This window comes from Onychomys torridus, chromosome 1 (genome assembly GCF_903995425.1).
Source record: "Onychomys torridus chromosome 1, mOncTor1.1, whole genome shotgun sequence".
Lineage (NCBI taxonomy): Eukaryota > Metazoa > Chordata > Mammalia > Rodentia > Cricetidae > Onychomys > Onychomys torridus.
In genome coordinates this window covers 122076567-122099177 of record NC_050443.1, presented here as the reverse complement: position 1 = coordinate 122099177, position 22611 = coordinate 122076567, and the positions used below count along the sequence as shown (strand labels likewise).

At 49.9% G+C, this 22611-nt stretch overlaps 1 protein-coding gene across 6 annotated transcripts in view; it reads right to left on the bottom strand.

Moving 5' to 3' along the window:
- The window catches only part of Shank2 (SH3 and multiple ankyrin repeat domains 2), a 300678-nt gene that overhangs the window by 22130 nt on the left and 255937 nt on the right, over positions 1 to 22611 (bottom strand). For 3 of the 6 annotated variants that reach the window (XM_036200105.1, XM_036200104.1, XM_036200107.1), the window contains 4 exons: positions 5589 to 5724; positions 4725 to 4805; positions 4503 to 4523; positions 3299 to 3319 (listed from right to left, as the gene is read on the bottom strand). In XM_036200105.1, coding sequence (XP_036055998.1) covers positions 3299 to 3319; positions 4503 to 4523; positions 4725 to 4805; positions 5589 to 5724 — 259 coding nt within the window. The remainder of the gene's footprint in view (positions 1 to 3298; positions 3320 to 4502; positions 4524 to 4724; positions 4806 to 5588; positions 5725 to 22611) is intronic. The other 3 variants (XM_036200106.1, XM_036200109.1, XM_036200108.1) reach the window with 2 other exon arrangements.

The window sequence follows — 22611 nt, the reverse complement described above, 5'->3', positions numbered from 1 at the left end:
CATCTTTGAGATCTTATTGACAAGAGGTCAAAGTTTTTAAGGAAACTTGAGATTGCTGATTCCTGAGGATGAGGCTTAAATTCCAAAGGCCTAGGACTGGAGTTGTACAGACAGCTGAGGAGGTCAGGCCCTTGCAGGACCAACATGAGGTCTTGGTGACTGGATATACCTGTGCAGATACACATGAAAGCTCTTACAGTACACAAAACAGCCCAGCCGTGAGCTGAGTTCTCAGTTTCAAAGCAAGCGTATGGTCTCTCACAAGGCAGATGTGTTGCCCATGGGCTGTAAACTGTAGACTTCCAGCAACCAGAGAGAGAGAGGCGGCAGGTTTGTCAGGGTCCCTGAGGTGGCTTGTAGTCACATTTCTCAGCAACACTTCCCCTGCCCATCACCACATTTCGCAGCCTGTGGGGTTTGCCTGGGTCATAGGCAGCCCCAGAAGTTGTAGGAGGGACACTGGAGGGTATGTCCAGTGTCTTCAACCTGGGGCACCCTGGTCAGAGCAGGGTCCCAGTCATCTCTCATGTACTACATAGGATCTTTGTGGGAGACCAAGATTAGGTGTTCCAGGAGCATCCATGAAATGAGGTTCATAGATGCTCCTGGCATCAGAGATAGCTGGCGATCTGTCTGTTCTCAACCACCACACTCTCTCTTTGGTGTCTCAGAACCAGTGGCCTCTGCTCCCTCTGCAGGGTAAGATAGCCCAGTGTAGGCTTCCTCAGCAACACTGCTATCAGAAGAAAAACCAAAATGTCACATCATCACCCAAGCCACCAGTGGGCTGCCTTCTGTCTGCTCCCAGCCAGTGAAGTGTGAGTATGCAGCTTGGGCCCCTTGGACTTGTAGACTCCAAGACTCATGCCTAGGAAGGCATGAGTGCTTTGTCAGAGGTGACAAGCAAGGTTGGAGGTCATGGTCACACAACCTGTCCCACCACTCACTCTGCCTGGTGGCCTCCATCTCTACTCTCTCCTCAGCTGCCCTGGGTTGTCGTGTCTGTGGTGGTTGGCCACAGTGACTTTTCTCACCATTGGGCTACTAGGTCAAAGAGCTCAGTGAAAACCCAGGGTCTCTAAGCTGATGTGGCTGGTGGGGTGGAGCCAAGGTGGAGATTGCCTCACTCTACTTGAGAAAGGTCTCATGTAGCTCAGGCTGGCCTGGAACTTGTGATCTTTCTGCCTCCCAGGTCCTTAGTGCTAGGCAGGCACTATCACACCCAGCTGAGGCTTCTAACTTCCAGCAACCTCCTGGGGACAGCTTAAAAGGACAAAGGTTTGCCCTCTCTCTGTTCTGGGGCTGGACATCTGTGGTTAGGGTTAGCAAGAGAAGAGCCCTGCTTCTGGAGGTCCCAGCAGTCTGTCGCTTTATAGCTCGTCTTCTCTTTGCATAACTACGCCAGTCAACGGTTACTTTATGGCACTCCTCACCTGGTGTGACCTTGTCTTGGCTGCATCAGCAAAGACCTTCTTTCTTTCTTTTTTAATTTAATTTTATTTTTTATTTTTTTATATTTTCTGGAGCTGAGGACCGAACCCAGGGCCTTGTGCTTGCTAGGCAAGCGCTCTACCACTGAGCTAAATCCCCAAGCCCAAGACCTTATTTCTAAGTGTGGCCTAGTTCATGGTCTCAGGGTAGACAAAGACTTGCAGCGTGTGGAGCCACTCTTTAGCTCAAGGCAGCTGGGGAGATGAGATTCTTCTTTCATTCTACACAACCTCCCTGGAGTACACCCCCTTCCAGGTAGGCAGTCCTCCCAGAGAGCCTGGACAGGCATCAAGAGGGGCTGGAGCCATGGCTGAGCACCTGCCACACTCAGGCACCATGTGTGCACACACTGCTCCAAGCCTTTCATGGAAGCCTACCGACTGAGCAGAAGTACCAAGTTGGCAGGGGCTTCTGTGGGGTGAGGTGAGGAACGCAGGGCATCCTCAGTCCCTTCCCCCTGGCTGGGCTGGGACCAGTGGTCCCTTTGGCATCTACCTGACCCCCCTGGAACACCCCCGGCCCGTCCTGCTCCAGCCTCAGGTTGGGGCATTTCTTCTCCACTGTTTCTTTCTGCTGTTCACATGGAAGGCATCTCCCACTGTCCGAGACTCGTCTATCTCTCAGTGGATTCACCTTGTGCTGTCCAAAACCTGTCCTCAGCTGTTGCAACATGTTCATGGGCACTGCCTTCAGACAGGGGCTTGCCGGTCCAGATTCCACCTTTTTGACAATGGGCTTTTCTTCACCAGCTCTGATGGGGCACCCTGGACCTTGGGAGCCCACAGTGGCACACCTCTTCTGACAGGCCAGAGCTGGGTTTGCCTTTTGATGGCAGTAGTGGTGCTCATTATAATGTAACTATAGGACCCCTGGGAAGAAGGGCAGTCTTAGACTGCACAAGAGCCAGCCACACCCTTGACATGGGGAGAACCCCAGAGAGCCTGCTGGGATGTCCTGTACTGCCTGATACGGTGAAGACATGGATTGCTGCAAAGAAGGCTATTTAAGCCTGAGGTGGCTATGCTGGCAGCTCCAGGGTATCTGTCCTTCCCTGAGGCTGATCCTGCTGGATTTAGGCACTCTTGCCCCCCATGTCAGAATCCAGGATGCTAGGTCCACACCAGGCCTCAGACTGCACCAACCATTAGGGACCACCCCCAACCTCATTGGAGACCCTCTCAGTCTTGGAGAATGATGTTTCAGCACATTGCATTGTTGGGTCACAGGTCACACTTGGCTCAGTGTTGGGGAGTCATACAGGAGTATACATCTGTAATAGGGTGCTTCTGAGGGGGGCAGGGCTCTGCCTAGTTACTCATAAGACTTGTCATGTCTGCTGCCCTCTCAGGGGAGTCTGGGAACAGGCAGTTCCCTCCTTTCCCAGTGTGGAGGGGAGCTGAGTGTTGGAAGAGGAACGAAGCCTGGTTTCCCTCTTGCCTGCTCCCCTGGCTGTTTCGTGGCTGGGCAGTACACGTGGATGTCTCTGACCAGCCCCACAGAAGAGGATTCACGGCTTCTGCAGCCAGGCAGGCACAGTAAGAGTCATCAAGGATCCTGGCCGCTTCACCAGCATGTTGATGTGGACACAGATCAGGGGGACTTACAAATAGGTCGAGGGAGTCACAGACAGAAGCCAAGCAGACCAGACGGACCAGAACAGCGTACATCCCAGGGAGGGGCCCTTGGGTATGACCCCCAAATATGGAAGACAACACAAGGCTCACAGCACGCTCTGGACTTCACATGACTGTCACGAGGGGGTTTCTCTTCTACTGGGCAAGAGCATGGGCACAGACACTTCCCTTACCCTTCTTCTTCCGGACTGAGGCTTGCAAACAGAAAGGGAAGCGCATGAGCCAGCCACGGTGGCAGCGCCCTCCCGTAGTGACCCACACCCGGGGTCTCACTCAGTTCGGTGATTATGGGACATAGGTGGGGAACTAGTGTGGAGACCACCAGGAGTAAGGGGCAGGGGTCCAGAGTGGCCCCCACATCTTGCCCTTGGTTGCTCTTTTTGCCTTGTCCTGCCTGAATCTCCTTTGTGGTGGCGAAAGGGGCTTTCTTGCTTTGTCCCCAGCAATCCACCAGCACTCCACAGGTGGGACTGAACTTCATTAGGTGGGACAGGGGGGCAGGTCTGCCTTTAGAAGGACACGGAGGCCCTGGGAGCTGGAGACCCTAGGAGCTAGAGGGAGCCCCTTTCCAATGAGCTGCTAGAGAACATGGCAGCAGCCCCTTCTGTAGAGCAGGCTGGCCTTGGCTCATTGTAAGCAGGGCAGACATTCGGTCATGGGGACATAATTTGAACGTTCCCAGTGGAATGTTTGAAGGTATCTGAAAGGCTCAGGGGCATGGCTGGAAGGAGAGGATGGGTGGGGCTCCGGTTTCTGGGTGGAGAAGCATTCCTGTGCCAGGGTACCCTCTTCTAGGAGACTGACAATTGGAGGTGAGCTTCAGACTCTAGCCCCAGGGAGGGCAGGGATTGGTATGAACAAGGGGATGGGGGGCTGCTCTGTGCTGGTGGGGACCTGCTGCTGGCTGTCAGTGACATCCTGGCAGGACACCAGCAGGAGCTCCTAGCTTTGAACCGGAGTGGTTGTTTCTGTACCAAGGGCCACCCTCACCAGCACGATCCCTGTTCTTCATGGGGCCAGTGCTTCCTCTCACTGTCTCTGTGGCTCAGAGCCATCCTCTCTGCAGAAGTCCCCTGGCTACCTGGTGGCACCTGGGTGACACTTTGGATGTGGTTCTCAGTCCGTGTCAGAGTCATCCCTTCTCTTGATGGTCCCAATGGCTGATAGTCCCCCTGCCCCATCTGCCTCCAAGGGGACAAATGGCCAAGTCTGTTTAATGAGGACCTTTTAGAGTTCTGGGTATGCTGAGACTCTCTGAGGAGTCCCCGAGGGCAGGCCTTCAGTGGCTGGAGCAAGCCGGAGGACAGGCTGAGGTGGGGTCAATGAGGGTGCCCAAGGCAGCAGGGATGCTGCTGCAGGGCCAGCGAGGCTGCTTACCTTTGTCCACTAGTGAGAGGCCCAAAAAGTCAAAACAAAACAATGTTAGATAACAGAAGAGAATATCAGCCCTACCCCTCCAGATCCCACAGAGTCCCTCACTAGAGACGCCAAGCCAAGTGGGAAGCTGTGGGCATGCAGGAGAAGGCAGGGATAAGCAAGCCAGCGGAGGCCGTGCATGGGCTGGGCATCTCTGAGGGCAGCAGGGCAAGGTGGCCTTACCGAGTTCCTCCAGCTCCGCCGTCATGGACTTGGAACGCAGGGTAAGGGCCGTAGTTGGAGCCCTCTTTGGAGGTGGGGGAGCTTGATGGGTAGGCAAAAGCAGAGCTGGTGTGAGAACCACCACAAGGCCCCACACTTTCCTATACTCCACCCCATCCTATACCCCAAACCATCCTATACCCCACACAGTGCCCCTTACTTTTGGACACAGGAAGAATCTGGGAGGCAGTGACCCTCGAATCTGTGTTTTGCGGGTCAGACTGACAGGTGGCTGTGGGTGATTGTCACGGTTGGGCTGCCATGATTAGCATTAGCCCTGGGTGCTCAGGATGGAGTAGGGTAGGTGCTCTGTGGTAGGGATGGGAACTAAGGCTCTGGTCTGTCTGTGAGAATCTGACTGTGACAGGGCACAGTCAGTGGGGTATATGTGGCTTAGCCACTACCTGCCAGGCTGTCAACAGCAGGGACACAGGCCTTGCTGGAGCTGGGGAAAGAGACCAGTTGGTGTCCAGGAAATGTCACTCCCTACCCTCGCACTACGGTCTCAGCTGTTTCCAACCCTCTCTGCTATTTAGTGTACTCTGGTGCAGCCATCTCTACATCCTCTCCTAGCTGTCCCTAGTACCTCTACACAGCTACTTTGGGGACAGCTGGCTAGAAGGCAGGGGCATCTGTCCTGTACTTGGTTCCCTTTGCTGGCCCAGGTGTGGCCTCCCTCAGAGAATGGTGACTCAGGCTCAATGTCATGCCTTGGTCACACACTTAAGTGATACCCCATGGCCTTGGCTCTCAACTGAAAAGAGGCTGTTCTCCTTCCCTGTGGCCTCTGCCTCCCCCCTGCAGGGCACCTTGAGGGATACACACCTTTCTTTCTGGCAGTATCATCAGGGTCTAGATTCCTGGTCACTGTGACGACCTTAAGGACGAGGTGATTTCCTCCCTGGCGGATCATGTTCACCACCTGCCGGTGGCCCACCTTGACGACATTTTCATTGTTAACCTGCAGGAAGAGAGGCGCGGCAGGTCAGCAACCCATAAGAGAAGGGTAGGGATGATGAGGCACGTGCTGCCAGCACCCTGTAGGAGACTAGGGGGACTTTGGTCTTTACGGATGAATATTTGCTTTGGGAGGTCAGCATGTGTGCTGCTGTGACTTCAGAGGGCACCATACCATGAGGGGTGGGACGTCTCATCCAGCACCCTCTACCAGGACTGGTGGGTCCTACTTAACAGAATTCTCAGGAGCTGTCCAGATCTCCAGGACTGGGTCCAGCAGCAGCTCTACCCTTTTACACTGAGGCAGAAACTTGGCCCCTAGTCTCTTCTCCTGTGTTTTGACCCATTGTCTTTGGGCTCCCCCCCCCCCCCACTGAGGTGGCAAAGCTTGGCTCTACAAGGTATTAAAAGAGATGACAATTCTGGCCTGGCACTTCTGGGAAGAGGGAAGACTGCCCCAGTGATCCTGGGATAGTGGAGGTGCACACTTGAACCCCAATGTTGCTTCTGTGAGCAGAACCCTGAGGGTCAGAAACTCTGGGTTTTCAGAACCAGGCCCTCTCCTTCTAACCCCAAGGAAGAAACAGACACAGATTCAAGCAGAGGCAGGGCTTGGCGTCAGCCCCTTTGTCAAGCTAAGTCCCACAGCAGACCCCCAGGCCTTGTCCCCAGAAGAAAGCCAGAGCTGTACAGATGGGCAGGTTAGGCATTGTGGACATGCCTATCCCAACACTGTGCTTCCAGTCAAGATCACTAGGGGCTGAATCTTGCACAACGGTGTTGGACAGCATCTTAGCTACTGATATTTAAGAATGCCAGCACTTTCACACAAATCTCCAAACATCCACTCTTACACAGTGATCTGGTGGCAGTGCAGGAGCCCCAGGCAGGGCCTCAGCTCTGTTATTTGCTTGGGAGCCATCCAACCTCCCTGACCTCATCTGCATGGTCATTGTGACCATTGCCTTTGATTCTGTTGCTTTTGGAATTCTAGAAGGGGACAGAATGGATCCCGCATAGTTCTGCTATCAAGGTGTCCATAGAACATCCACACAATCAATTCTGAATCCAGCCCTGGGCTGGGCTTTTGGGGTTCAGCTTTCTACCATAGCTGGGATTGACACCAAGCACTGACCCATGTCCACATTATGTAAAGGGAGTAAGTTTTGAACGGGATCTCTGCCAGCCCTCCTGAGCTGGGGGAGACACACTGAGCTGGCACAGCTCGGAAGCAGGCAGCTGTCCTGTTGACCATGAAGCCTATTGAACACAGGTGTGTTCCTGTCAGACAGACATGGATGTGAGGGCTGCTGACCGGGTAGCTGAGAGACCTCCACTCACCTTGGGCCAAACTTGGAAAAAGTCAGTAGAAGGGGCACCAAGTGTCACAAAGCAGCTAGAGCTGGAAGCATGCAGTCCTGGTGACATACACTTGTCATTAGACAAATTATGTCAAGGTGCAGAAACTAAATACAAATGCTCCTAAAGTAGCTGAGCTGGGCCAAGGCTATAGGAGTGGAGATTATGGCTTCACTGGGTGTTCAGGGGTTCCTTATGGCTTCACCAAGTGTTCAGGGGTTCCTTACGGCCTCACTAGGTGTTCAGGGGTTCCTTATGGCCTCACTAGGTGTTCAGGGGTTCCTTACGGCCTCACTGGGTGTTCAGGGGTTCCTTATGGCCTCACTGGGTGTTCAGGGGTTCCTTATGGCCTCACTGGGTGTTCAGGGGTTCCTTATGGCCTCACTGGGTGCTTAGGGGTTCCTTATGGTTTCAATGGGTGTTCAGGGGTTCCTTACAGCTTCACTAGGTGTTCAGGGGTTACTTATGGTTTTAGGGGCTCAGCAAACTTTCCAGTCCCAGCAGTAACAACTGTCATGGCATAGACCACACCCCAAACCCAAGTTCATAGATCTCACCTCTGAGGTGATTGGGGCCTTTTTGACTTATAATTAGGTGCTTGTCCCACTGCTGTGACAGAGCACTTGCCACAGCGACTTGAGGAAGGAAGGAGGAAGGAAGGAGGAAGGAGGAAGGAAGAGGAAGGAAGGAGGAAGGAAGGAGGAAAGAGGGGTTTATGTGGCTCCCAGGTATTAAGGGCACAGTCCATCATGGTGAGCAAGTCATGACGGTAGGAGCATGAGGCCCACTCCATTCACCGTCAGGGAGTGGAGAGATGAACGCTGGTGTTCAGCTTGCTTTCTTCTTTTTATTAGTCCACGACCCCGACCCATGGGATGGTGCTGTCCACATTCAGGCTGGCTCATCCCTCTTCAATTCCACTTATCTAGACATGTCCAGAGGTGTGTGTCCTAGGCGAATCTAGATCCTTCAGGCTGCCAGTACTAACCTCAGAAGTGCTCAGGTCACAAGGGTGAGTCATGAATTGACTGACGCTTTGTAAAAAGGGCATTGGGGGCTCTCTGGCCTGTCCCCCTGTGAGGGACCATCTAGGGCACAGCAGCAGCCTGCTTACCAGGATTCCCAGAGCAGGGAGAAGAGAACCCTGCCTCCCCTTGCTGTGCATTTCATAACAGAACAGCTGCTGGACAGCCTTGGACATAACACAGTGACCAGCCATGCTGTGCCACTCAGCCTGGAGCTGGCTACCACCCTTCATCGGAGGCCCTTAGGAATCAGTGCTCCACCTGCCACCCCTCAGTTATACACAGGGCACCGGGCCTCAGGTGGGAAAAGTGGCATCTCTGTCAGCAACTTCCTTGGGAGTGACCGGTGATGGGTAAAGGGAAGCTGGAAGGCAGGGAAGGAGCTACAGTCCCCAAGTCCTGCAGAGGTGACAGAACAGCCTTGACACACCCTTGCAAGGGTCACTGCTGCTATGGAGGGAACTCAGAGGGACAATGGGAAATGCTACCCAGGGAAGGAGCAGGAGCAGGTCTTGCAGGCAGGTCTGGTAGCTCCACCTCCCCCATTTTCTAAGGGTGTTATGAGAGCTTGGACAACTTATGGGCAGCTACAACGCTAAAAGAAAGTCTTCTCCTGGCACTGGTTCTCTTGACTAGATATCTTGGCAACCATTAACTGTCCATAAATACCCAGGGAGGGGTGTGGCCTTGCGATCCCCTCCTGCTAGCAATCCTTAATGGTCTATAAATTCTTGAGGATAGGCAGGGAGTCATGAGCCTCTCTCCTCCCCCATGACAGGAAGCAAATGGGCCCAGTCTTGGGCAGTCCGTGGACAGCTGCTGCCAGGTCCAGAGGGCAAGAACTCGACAGTGGGGTTTTCCAGGGACACAGAGGTGTGGGTCCCTGATGAGAGGCTTTCCTAGGAGCTGTCTGTCCAGGCTCCTTCCTTTTCTGCATTGGCCTCCATTCTTCCTGAGGCTTCAGGGCACTGTGCCTCCTCCCTTTCCCACACTGGGGTTGAGAAAGCCTGTCTGTAGGAATAGGGCAGATGTGTCCATTCCACCGTCACCCCCACACTGGACGAAGAATTGGTGGATGTGTCATGGCACAGAGCCCCCCACCCCAGGTTGGGCTTCAGAGTCCCAGAGCCTGCCCGCCCCCACTCAACCTCCCCTTGCAGGGGAAGGCAAGGCACCCTCCTCTGGAAAGACTGGTTTCCCCTGCTACATGGACTATGGGTTTGGTGTTTTTCCTGCTCAGTTTCCATTTTGATTTGGCATGCATTTCCCCGACTATGCTCCATTTCTCCATTTTGGAGGGGTAATATGTATGCTGTGCCATTGCATGTTAGAAGCATGTCATTTGCTTTTTTTTTTTATTTTTACAGGGGTTACAGTTAAGAGACTGCCTGGAGTCTCAGAAGAGATTTTGGACTTTTCAACAGTGTTGAGACTGTGAAAGATCATAGGGACTTTTTGAAGTTGGATTAAATAAATGCATTTTGCATTATGGTATGGCCAAGGGCCTATACAGGGGCCAGGGAGGGGAATGTGGAAGTTTGCATGAGAAATGTCTTTCAGAGACTTGGGCATTTGAACACTTGCTTCCTGCTTGGTGTTACTACTTGGGGAGGTTTAGGTGGTGCGGCCTTGCAAGAGGTGGTATGTCACTGGGGGCGAGCTTTGAGACTGTACAGCCTCCCCGCATTTCCAGTCTGCTTTCTGCTTGCTGTTAAAGATGTTAGCTCTTAGCTTCCCACCCCTGCCATCATGCCAGCTGCTGGCTGCCATGTTTCCTGCCATGATGCCCTCTTCACTCTGACATAGGAAGCCAAAATAAACTCTTCTACAGGTTGCTTTTGGTTATGGTACTTTACCATGAAAAGTAACTAATACTGCCATGGCTGTACCTGAAATGGAGGAATGCTGACCTTGTGCCCCCTCACTGGTTCTTCATTCTCTCCCTGCAGCCACGCAGGACTAAAATGCTCCTCCCTGACTTTCAAAAACAAAAACGAAAGCAAAAATCCAAAAAATCCAACTTTGCACGGATTCTGCCCCAACCTTCCCATATTAGTGATGCAAGTATACTATGTCATGGACACATGGACCCTTCAATACAGGGACTCCTCACCAAGACCAGCTTCCAAAGATGATAGCCAGAAGAGCCCAGGTGCATTCTCCTTACCACAGCAGGGGCAGAGGAGTCAAAAGTCTTTGCAGTCTCCCAGCCTACAAACAGGCCTAAAACAGTTTAGCCTGCAATGGGTGTCTGGGAACAGACGCAGTCCTGAAAACAGATAGCTCATGTGCTGACGGGAGCCGAAGTGGGCCAAGAAGGCTTGCTCTTCCCTCCTAGGCTCACATTTTAAGGCCTTGACCTGCAATTCTGGTCTGTTACCACCAGGGGGAGATTTGCATGTGCGTGCCACATGTCACACCAGTAAAAAGGCTCCAACAAGCCCCGAAGTCCTTAGAGTTACCAATTTAGAGTAAACAAACAAGCAAGCCAGCCAGCAAACAAACAAACAAAAAGCCTGTTCCAAAAATCCAGTTACCCTCAAGGAGGCAAATATATCCTTGCACACAGCCATGGAAACATGGAGGATGAATAAACCAAGTTACATGGCATTCAGTTGTTTTGTGACGAACAGGATCTTATACTGTCCTTGACAATGAATTCTGGTCTTCCATCTGAATGTCCCTTAAATGTCAGAGCTGTGTGTGTGGATGGTGGACAGACAGTATGAGGAGGCTTCCCGCTCAGTGCCCACTTTTTACCTTTAGCAAATTCTGCCCATATTGTTGACTCTCCCGGCTGTCTTTTGTGAACTTACATTTCGGCTCTCATCTGCCAAAGCCCACTATGGAGACGATGTGTCTAAGGAACCTTGGTTGGGTATCTCTTTTCCCTCATGCCTCCCTCTGTGCTTTTAACTCTGACTCTCTGGATATATTTACATCAACATTTTAACAAGCCCAACATTTGCTATTCCTCTCGAATGTTCGATAATCTGCCCACACTTAAACCATACACTCTGATCTGATTACTTTGTCATCTCCTGTATGTTTTCCCCACCCTGGAGCAAAATAATTTTTTAAAAAATTGGTTTAATTTTCTATGTACTTAACAGTATCAAATCCAAACACTTCCCTAATTCAGTGACCCCTTTTCACGGTCTTCAGATCCATGGGGTTTTACATTTGTCATAAAGAACTGTCTTCTGGGGTCTTCCTGTTGGTCTGTTTTTGATACCGGGTCTCACAATGCAGCCTTGGCTGGCCTGAAGCTCGCTATATATATATATATATATAGCTTGGGTTGAACTTGAACTATGGGTGATTCTCCTGCTCCTGCTTCTCGAGTGCTAGAATTCCAAGTATGTGCTACTATTCCTGGCCTCTCTTGAGGACTTCTGATAGGTACTGCATAGTCAAGATTCAGTGTTTTCCAGGTCAGCCTAAGGTCCCCATTCCACCATCCCTGGGTGCCCTCTGACACTCATGCTGGAAGCCTTGAATCTCAGACTCTAGGTGTGTGTGAGTGGTTTATTTGGTTTAAAACTCTTTTTTTTTTTTTTTTTTTTTAGTGAAGTTTCCCAATATAGTAATTTGGAGATGATTTTTGGCATACTGACCTTTGACCCTCAAACTGGATCAGTTGCTTAGCTGGGTATAAAACTAGAAGATGGAGGGTAAGGTAAAGTAAGCCCCTAATTGTAATTCTTCTTCAAGGGACAGTTGTGAAGACTGGAAAACCACAATCCCTACCCCAAACCAGAATGAAAGAGAAGGCAGTGTTACAGTGTGAACAAGGCAGGCAGGCTCTGGATGGGAGTTGGGAGCAGTGCAGTGTGGGCCACCTGCAACCCCGATAGCAAGTACAGCTGCCCCAGGCTAGAAAACCAGAGGGCAGAGCTCAGGGTGGCTACGGGGGCCAAAACAAGGCCAAGGCCCAGCGAGAAGGGGTGAAGGGGCAGTTGCATGTTCTGTGTGTAAACTCTCCCTAGATCTTAGACTGAGTGTGTGAACTGTGTGTGTGTGTAGATTCAGAGCCGCCTGCCAGAAAGGCTGAAAGAACCCAGATGGAACTGTGAGCTGCGGCTACTGCAAGCCACACGGAACAGGACGTCAGAGTCCAATCGAGCTGGCCGTCAGCTCCACTGAAAACATCCAGGAACTGAAAGAGAGTCCAGAGTCGCTACACCCCAACTGTCACAACATTCAGGGCACAATTCAAAATCACTCTAGAAGCACCGATGACCCAGCATTGGAACTGTCGCACAGGATGTTAGCATCGTTATTACAATTGCTTCACTGGGTGTGCTTGACAGCAGACTAGAGATGAGTCAGAGGAGAAACAGTGAAAAGTCAGAAGAAGACGGATTTTAAAAAATGAGCATGTTAAGGATGTTCAGGACATCAGCCAATGGCTTAACAGAAAGGTAATGCAGGGTTCTGAAAGAGGAAACAAGAATTGTAGAAGAGAAGTCAGAAACCACACACACAGAGACACAGACATAGACACAGACACAGACACACACAGACACACAGACACACAGACACACAGACACACACACACACACACACACACACACACACACAGAGTTAAAAATGTCCCCAGTTTGGTGAAGGATATAAACCCACAGATTCAAGAGATGCTGTGAGCAGAACTGGGCCATGGTGGCCCATACCATTAATCCCAGCACTTGGGAAGCAGAGGCAGGCAGATCGCTGTGAATTTGAGGCCAGCCTGGTCTACAGAGTGAGTTCCAGGACAGTCAGAGTTACTAGAGAAACTCTGTCTCAAACAAAACAAAAACAACAAAGAAATTCCATGAGTTTTGAACTGCAAAGCGAGTCCAGGCACATTACAGTTATCCCACTGGAAGCTGAAGGCAATGTGGACACATTAAACCAGAGAAGAGGGATGCTTCAAACGACTTCATGTCGGAAACCCCACAGGCCAGGAGTCAGGAGACAGTGTCGCCAACACTCAAAGGAAGGCATCCACAGAGAACGAAGGCTGGTTGAGGAACAGAGTCAACTGCTGTCTGTAGAGCTATGCGTCCCCCGAGGCAAAAATAACAGTGGTAGTGGGGCTATGAGGGTGCAGCTCTAGACACAAGACAATTAGCAGAAAGGAAGGCAGCTATGTCCGTGCAGTTCCAAGACACACAAAACTGGAACACAAAATAGGAAAGTTTTATGTCACATGTGTACTGAACACTGAGGAGTGCCTGTGACCTGAGAGCCGCCACTGCCAGAATAGAGAGAGGGACAGCTAAAGCCCATTGGCAAATCGAAACAGCGTTCCAAGAACAGATGAGCCAAAATACGGCAGAAAGGGGAGGCAAGATGGAAGATCAGTGAAGCAGACAGCAAACTCCAGATCAGGACGAAACGGTGGTAATGACATCAAATGTCAGTGGGATAAAACTCCCACTCACAAGCAGATCTAGTCAGGCATGGCGGCGCACACCTTTAACACCAGCACTCAGGAAGCAGAGACAGATGAATCTTTATGAGTTCCAGGCCTGTCTCAAAAATCAAACAAACCAAAAAAAGTAGACATAAAATGGATTAAAAAATTTAAAAAAAGATCTAAAATGCTATTCATAGGTTTTCTTTTAAAAAGGACTATTTTTAATTATGCATGTGTGTGTGTGGGGGGCACGTATATGCACTTACTACAGATTCCAGAAGAGGGCATTGCATCCTCTGGAGCTGGAGGGAGCTGCCCAACATGGATACTAGAAACCCAACTTAGATCCTCTGGGAGAGCAGCAAGTGCTTTTCAGTGCTGAGCCCTATCTCCAGCCAGTTCATGTACTTTCAATATAAAGACACTAAGAGGTCAAAAGGGAGCGAGAACCACAGTGCAAGGGAGGATGGAGGCTGTGTAAGTGTCCACAAAACAGTCTCCCCCGAGCAGGAATGCTGTGCCGCTGTTCTGAACCTGTCAAATATGACGTTACAACGTGACCCAGAAACTCTACACCAAGACATACACCCAGGAATATGAAAAGCAGCTGCACACACGAAGGCTGTGCACGGAGGTTCCTCGGGGGAGCAGAAGGGTCATGGGTGGGAGATTGCTCCTTGGGGCAACACCTTGTTCTACAATCTCATTGTGCTAATGGCTGCACAACTGAAAATTAAAATTCAGTGGGTTGTTACACTTTAAAGGGTCAAGGTTTATGCTGTGTGAATTATACCTCAAGGTTTTGTCAGTGGGCGGGAGAGATGGCTCAGGGTTAAAAGCACTGCCTGCTCTCGCAGAGGACCCAGGTTTGGTTCCAGCTCCCACATAGTAACTCACAACCATCTATACCTTCAGTTCCGGGAATCTGATGCCCTTTTCTGGCCTCCAGGGCACTGCATGCACGCTGTGCACAGATAGACACGCAGGCAAAACAGCCATGCACGTGAAATAAAATACATCTTAAAACAGAAGACAGCATCTCGGGAAGTAAAGACGGAAGGTGGCAAGGCAGCGATAAGCAGGTGTCTAATAACAAAGACGCCACGCGAGTAAACTTTTACACAGACAGACAGAGCTCTGCAACCTGCAGGCACAGCAGGAAGTGCCAACACCCTGCACACTAACCCTCTCCTCTAAAGCTGAGACCGAATGCCTGACAGAACCAGTGTAAGGGAGGAAGGGCTTATCGTGGCTGCGGTGCAGAGGTGCAGTCCAGCATGGCAGGGAAGGCATGCCCGCAGGAGCCTGAGGTGGCTGGTCGCATCACATCCAGTCAGGAAGCAGAGAGAGACGAATGTGGGCGCTCACTTTCTTCCTTTTTTTTTTTTTTTTTTTTTTTTTTTTGGTTTTTTGAGACAGGGTTTCTCTGTGTGTCTTTGGAGCCTGTCCTGGACTCACTCTGTAGCCCAGGCTGGCCTTAAACTCACAGAGATCCGCCTGGCTCTGCCTCCTGAGTGCAGGGGTTAAAGGGGTGTGCCACCACCGCCTGGCTAACTTTCTTCTTTTTGTTCAGTCTGGGACCCCAGCCCACACATTCAGGCTGGACTTCTTGCTCCAGTTAACTCAAACTAGATAATCCCTTAAAGCTGTGCCAGAGGCTTGTCTCCTGGTGACTCCAGATCAAATCGACAATATCAGCCATCACATACCCCTTCATCAAAACTGACAAGACAGCTAGACAAATCAATACAAATGACAAGAGACCTTCAGAATTGTAAAGGCTGGTTCCATTTATTTCAAATGTGAGGCCTGCTATGGAGAGACTGAAAGATCTGACAGTAGTGTGTGTGTGTGTGTGTGTGTGTGTGTGTGTGTTCATGCAGAGGCCAGAGGACAATCCCAGGTGTCATGCCTCAGAAGCGATCACTCATTTTTTTTTTTTTTTTTTTGAGATGGGACCTTTAATTAGCTTGGAACTCATCAAGTAGGCTGGACTGGCTGGTCAGCAAACCCCAGGAACCTGCCTGTCTCCATCTCCCCAGTGCTGGAATTACAATCATTCATCCCCCTCATTCAGCATTTTTTCTTTTTCTTTTTGAGACACGGTCTCACTTTGTAGCCTTAGCTGGTCTTGAACTCACAGAGATGGGTCTGCCTCTGCCTGGGGAGAGCTGGGATTAAAGGAGAGTGCCACCATGCCCAGATTCATTTAGTGGTTTTTGATGTGGGTTCTGAGGACCAGACTCAGCTTCTCTGACCGAGCCATCTCCCGAGCCCCCATGGCCGTTTCTCTCCTGTATGGCCGTCTCTGAGTCCCTTTCTTCCAAGCCCTGAGTTTCACGGGTGTGCCTGGTGTGTCTGGTAAGACTGTTTCCCCTCACTCATCAGAAAACTCCAGTTGTTCAGACTAAAGCAGCCCTGTGCTTCCTCATTTTCTTCCTGCTTTGCACGGGGTAGGCCTGGGCGCCTTCCTCCTCTCCCTCCATCTCCCCTCATTTCTTCTGTTCTCAGAGGTTCTCTCCAATGTCATCTTTCAGTCCCTCTATCAAAACACTCACATCTGCTATCGTATTTTTTTGAAAATTTCTAGAACTCTTATTTTGTTCTCTGAATGTTCCCTTTTCGAAGGGCGTTTTGTTCTTACTCCAAGGAGGCGGCATCTTCTTTGATCTCTCTGAGCACACGAATCATGGATTTGTTTAATAGCCTTCTCCCCGCACAGCATCCCTCCCATCTTCTTCACGGCATGTTTTTAATTCTTTATCAACTTTATTTATTTTGTGAGTGTCTCTGGGAGAGGGTGTGCTGCAGTGCACCTAGTGGACAGGTCGGAGGACAATTGGTAGGAGTCGGTTCTCTCCCTCCACGCTGAGAATCTTGGGGATGGAACTCAATTAGTCAGGCTTGGCAGCGAGGACCTCTACACACTGAACCACCTCACTGCCCCTCCTTTTGGGGGTATGTTTGTTTTGAGGCTCTGCCTTTGATATTCACTTTCTTCACCAAATGCCTGGAGCTCCTTGTAGGCATTTCATATTCAGGAGGGGCTTCCAACAGAGTTATTTCTAGCCTGACCCACTGTTGATGAATCCTGGGAAACTGATTCAAAATTTACATGGAAATGTTAAAGACCAAATTAGCCAATGTGACACAAGTGCAGGACAAGGCCAGGAGCTGAGATGTCTGGCCTTCGAGATGCACTACCCAGCAGCTGGCCTCAGGACAGCAGGGTACCGGTGGAGAACCGATAGCAGGTCAGCAGAGTATGACAGAGCCCAGAATAGACCCACAGCTGGCCAACTCATCTTTTGATAGAGGATCTCTGGCAATGCCGTGGAGAAAGGACAGGCTTTCCCACAAAGCCTACTGAACAATTGGACACCCACGTGCAGAAAGTGAACGTGGACGCAGACCTCAAACCTTTAGAAATTAATCCAAAATGGATCACAGTTCTAAATATAACACTCTAGGCTATGACACTCCTGGAAGATAATACTAGAGAAAATCTAGGTGACCTAGAGTCTCTAAATGCAACATCCAAAGCAGGATCTAGGAAGAAGTCATGGACATGATGGGTTACATCAAGCAGAAGGTTTGCATCAAGAAAGACCCACCGTCAAGAATAAAAGTGCCATAGACTGGGAAGAAAAATCTGTATAAAATATACATCAGATTACTGTTGGTGTTTAAAACACCAAAGAACTCTTCAGCAGTAAGAAAGCAAATAACTGGATTAAAAATGGGCAGGTGGTCTGCTCAGGTAAGCACCAGTAAAGACCGACACAGGGCCAATAGGTATGCAAAGACAGGCTCCGTGCATGTGTAGCCAAACACCCAACAAGAAGTGTGTCAAGGGAGGAAGGGCTTGCTTTGTCTCTTGAGTTGAGGGGATAGAGTCTAACATGGCAGGAGGGGCTAAGTGTGCTTGTAGGACTGAGATGCTGGTTTACGTCTTGCAGACCAGGAAGCAGAGCAGGGCGGTGGCCCTCAAGGCCCACCAACCAGTGATCTACTATCTTCTGCTTGGCCCCGCAACCACAAAATGTCCGTGTTGTTCTAGTTACCTTTCTGTTACTATGATAAAACACTCACCAAAAGCAACTTGAAGAGGAAAGGGTTTATTTGGCTTACACTTCCAGGTCATAGTACAGGACTGTGGGAAGCCAGAGAAGGAATCTGGAGGCAGGAACCATGGAGGATGCTGCTTGCTAGCTTGCTTACTCACAGGCCCATGCTCAGCTAGCTGGTTTTCTTATACAGCCCAGGACCATAAGCCTAGGGGATGGTGCCACCCACAATAGTGAAAGCCCTTCTATATCAATGAACAATCACGACAATCCCTTACAGACACACCCATAGGTCAATCTGATCCAGGTGATCCCTCAAATGAGGCTGTCTTCTCAAACGACTTTAGGCTGTGTCAAGTTGACAAAGGTAACCAGGAAATACATACTCCAAACAGCACCACCAGCCAGGAACCAAAAATTCAAATGCACATGGAGCCATTTCTCATCCGAACCTTGACAATGTATTACTGAGAAGTTGTAGATTCACAGGATGAGGCACCGTCACACACCCACGAGGACAACCCCATGCAAACACTGCACCTTGAGGAGTACAGCCCCCATTCCTGTATACGGTCCAGCCTCTATGGGGGATATTCTAGCAGTTTCTTTTTAAAATGTAATAGTTTCATTAATTCTTTAAGAATTTTATCCAATGTATTTTGATTGTACTCACCTCCACTCTTCTCCTCACCCCTCCCAACATCACATTCTTAAAAAAAAAACAAACCTAAAATTTGTTATTTATAACCTACTGAGTCCAATTTGTGCTGTCTATCCACATACCTATGTGTGGCACTATCCACTGGTATGTGGCCAACCTACCAGGGGTCATGCCCTTAAAGAAAACTGACTCTCCCTCTCTTCAGAAGCCATCAACTGTCCATAACTTTTCAGTTGGGGGTGGGGGTTTGCAGCCCCCCAGTCTGGCAATTTCTTATATAACTGAACATATTCTTGTTGCATAACCCAGCCAACCAGTTTCTTGGTATTTACCCAAAGAAGCTAAAAACTCAGGTCCACACAAACACGTGCATATGGATATTTCTAGAAATGTTAGCTTTAATTGCTAAGACTCAGAAGCAATTATGATGTCCTTCAGAAGGCCAGTGGATGAACAAATTCTTGGTGGTATGTCTACATAAACATTATTCATTGACAGAAAAAAAATGAATGTGCTATCGAACCACAGAAATGGGGGAATCGTAATTGTATATCACTTAGTAAAAAGGGTGCACACTGAATCCAAGTTCAATACACTATGGAGAAGTACAGGGGCAGTGCTGGCCATTAGTGGTTCTAGGATGTGGGACAGCAGATAGAGCCCAGTGGACTTTCTGTGCAGTGAGACCATCTGTTTGGTACTAAGGGCCACCAACTGTCATCACACACATCTCAGAATCCACAGAATGTGCGGCACAGAGAGGGCGCTCAGCTACTAATGTGCACATGGTCACCAGTCACATAACAGATCACAATGGAGAGGAGCTGCCATGGAATAAACAGGTCACAACCAATGGGAATGGTGAGGGAATGGGGGGCTTTGTACTTTCTACTCAGTCTCTTTAAAATTATGTGTGTGAAGGTCAGAGGTCAGCCTGCAGCTGTTCTTCTACTGTGAGGGATAGGTCTTAGGTCTGTCTTGGAAGCAAGCACTTTTGCCCACTGAGACATCTCTCTGGCCCTCACTTTCCCCCCATGAATTAAACTAATTACAAAATAAAGTGTCTGTAGAGGTATGTGCATGTGAGTACAGTTGCCTATGGAGGCCAGAATACCTGGCCAGATACCCTGGAGCTGGAGTTAGAGACAGCTGTGAGCCACCTGATGTAGGTTCTGGAAACTGAACCCAGATCTTCTGCAAGAGCAAGAAGTACTCTTACTCTTAAATATGGAGCCACCTCTCTGGTCCCATTTGGGAGAAAAGCTTCCTGGGATGGCAAGATGGCTCAGTGGATAAAGGTGCTTGCCTCCCAAGCCTGATGACCTGAGTTCAGATCCCAGGACTCACATGGTGAAGGAGAGAACCAACTCCTGCAAGTTGTCCTCTGATCGCTACAAGAATCACATACACACACACACACACACACACACACACACACACACACACACACCACACAGTGCATGCACGCACTCACATGCACACAGAATAATGAGGATCAGGGTTTGATTCCCAGCACCCACGTGGAGTGGTTCACAACATGTAACTCTAATTCCATGGGATCCAATGCCCTCTTCTAGCCCCAAAGGCATCCAGACACATGAGCACATACACAGAGAGACAAACACACAGACACAGAAATGAAAACGAAGAGGGGGTGGGGCGGAGAGCGTGAGGAATATGAGGGGCGTGGCCATTTCCTTAACTCTGACCCATATGGGGACCTTGCAAAGAGAAGCGCAGGGTAATGCTGTGTTCTTTCTCTTTAGTTCTCATTTCAGGTCCACGGGTTGGTTCGTCCCAGTGATGTCTCTTTACAAGGTGTCACAATGAACCCAGGGAGATTGTTGTTTTTAAGCACCTGGTGAGTTTGTATTCACTGTTCTCTAAACAAGCCTTCTGCTCCAGACTAGCTTTAGGCTGCTAGAAACACGGTGGAGACAGCTGAGGGCGTCTCCACGTGCTCCCACCTCCTCTCCTGTTCTGAGTCTTCAGGAGCGTGGTGTTTTGTCGCAACTCACGAGCTAGTATGCACACATGCTTATTCACCAAGGCCATGGAGTGTTCAGCTTTAATTTCTACCTAGTGTCTGTCTACCAGGACCTTCCTGTTCTGAACAGGATAACAAGCCATGAAAGCAGGGGTAGGTAGGTTCTCTCTCTCTCTCTCTCTCTCTCTCTCTCTCTCTCTCTCTCTCCTTTTATGAAGGGCCTCATGTAGCTCAGGCTGGCCTCAAACTTGCCAAGGATGTCTTTGAATGTCTGGTGCTCTTGACTCACACCAGCCCCACCCCAGGAACGTTAGAATAAAACACCTTCTGAGAATTCTTTTTGTTAAAAAGGAGAAAGGAGATATGGAGGTATAACTTGTAGTGAATTGGCCTAGCAAGCATGATACCCTAGGTTTAATCTCCAGCACTTCATAAACCAGACATGGTGATACACACCTATCACTCCAGCATTTGTGAATGCAGGAGGATTATAAGTTCAGAGTCATCCTTGGCTATGTGGCAAGCCAGTCTGGGCTACAGAAGACCCTATCTCAAACAAACAAACAAACAAACAAAACAAAACAAAAAAATCTAGGCAAGGCACTAATCTTGGCACTTGAGAAGCAAAGGCAGGTGGCTCTCTGTGAGTTTGTGGGCAATGAGGAATACATAGCAAGTTCCAGGCCAGGTGGGGCTACACAGTGAGACCTCGTCTCAAAACAACAGGAGTCATAATACAAAACAACAACAGAAGAGAGAAGGAAGCAAGTGTTTGTGCAGGAGCAGGGTGCGTTCCCTCCCAGCCTTGGATGAGGGAAGCAGGCTGGCCACACCTTCCTTACCTTGCCTCTCCCACATCACAATCTGGCCTGGAGTCAGTGACTCAGCCTGCACAGATGTGCCTCTGCAGACTGCAGCCACACTCAAGTCCCCACCAGTGCACCCGGTGGTGGTTTCAGTCCTTTGCTGTCACAAACAGCTGAAGGGAACAGGTATGTGCATGCCCAGTTTCCTTACCCTCTTGCTGCCTTCATAATATGCATTGGTGTGGAGCGTGGATGAGGGCCCGAGTGAATGCGTATTGTTGACATGGGCATTGCCAGGTCAAGGACCCCAATGCCTCAGAACCATGGGAATGGCAAAGCCTTCTCCAAGTCAGGTTCAGGGAACTGGCAAAGTCTTCCTCTGGTCTGTGTACACATGTTGACAGTGTGTGCAAAACCCAGCAACACAGTCTATTCCTCCCACCTGAGACTGCCCCTATACAGATCTCCCACCCAAACTAGCTAACCTCTCCTCCTGTGTTGTACATAATAAACATGCTGAGTTTCTGGGTTTCATAGTAGGTACCTTCCATCACAGCAAGCACAGCCCACCAGATCCCAACTTTTCTGTATGTCTATCTATTGTTTCTTCAGTGTTTGCTCTTTATTCATTTCTGACTCCCGGATCAAGCCATGCAGGTTGTGGCACACTGGCCTAAGTGGGCACGTTGGTGCTACTAGTCGGGAGCTACTGCTCCTAGAACCTGCTAGTCCTCAGGTTCTAGGCACCAGGCTATCTCCTCCCAATGACTGGGGACCTGGTCCTGCAAAGCTGACTTCCTGCCCACCTGGAAGTCCTTTCTCTACACACTCCTATGAAGTGGCTCAGCATCTGGTTTCCTGGGGCTGTTTAGTCCATTTGCCATGTGGCTTGCAGAGTCCAGTGCAGGCCATCTGTGTTTGCATTCCAGGCCTCCTTAAAGATGGCTTCCCTGCTGCCTGAATGGATTCCAGAAGGCCGGTCTAGATGCATGGCTTTAAGTTGTCAGCCCTTACCATATTTTTCATTGACATCTGCCACCCCCCTACAACTCATTTATTCTTAGAAAGATGCAGAGAGGACAGAATCCCAAAGGTACAAGAAGGCACTAGCAGGGCAGTGTCCTTGAGAAGGATGGCCTAGGGGTCGCTATCCTCTCCAGCCACTGTGTTCTGAAATTAGTTGAAAACACTCAGCCCCCCTTTCTGATTTATTGAAACCTGATCTTATTTACTCTATTGACCTGGAATCTTTCTGAGAGTCTCCTTGCAACACCTCATATCCCGCTAAGGTCTCCAAGACCCTCCATGGCTGATGCTCAGGCTATTTTCCCAGCCACAGCCCTGGGCTCTGTCCAGCATCAGAGGATGGCTGGGTATAGGTTGCTCACAAATGTTCTCTAAAAGCTGCTCCCCTGCCTGCCCTGTCATCGACCCAGAGTTGTCTTCCAGCCACTATGGAAAGCACAAAGAATGTAGGACAACTTCCCCATGCTCTTCCCAATCATGGGGGTGAGGCAGGCTTAGGAGAATCTACCAGAGAGCCAGGGACACCTCAACAGCTGTTTTCTTGGGTCCAAAATGC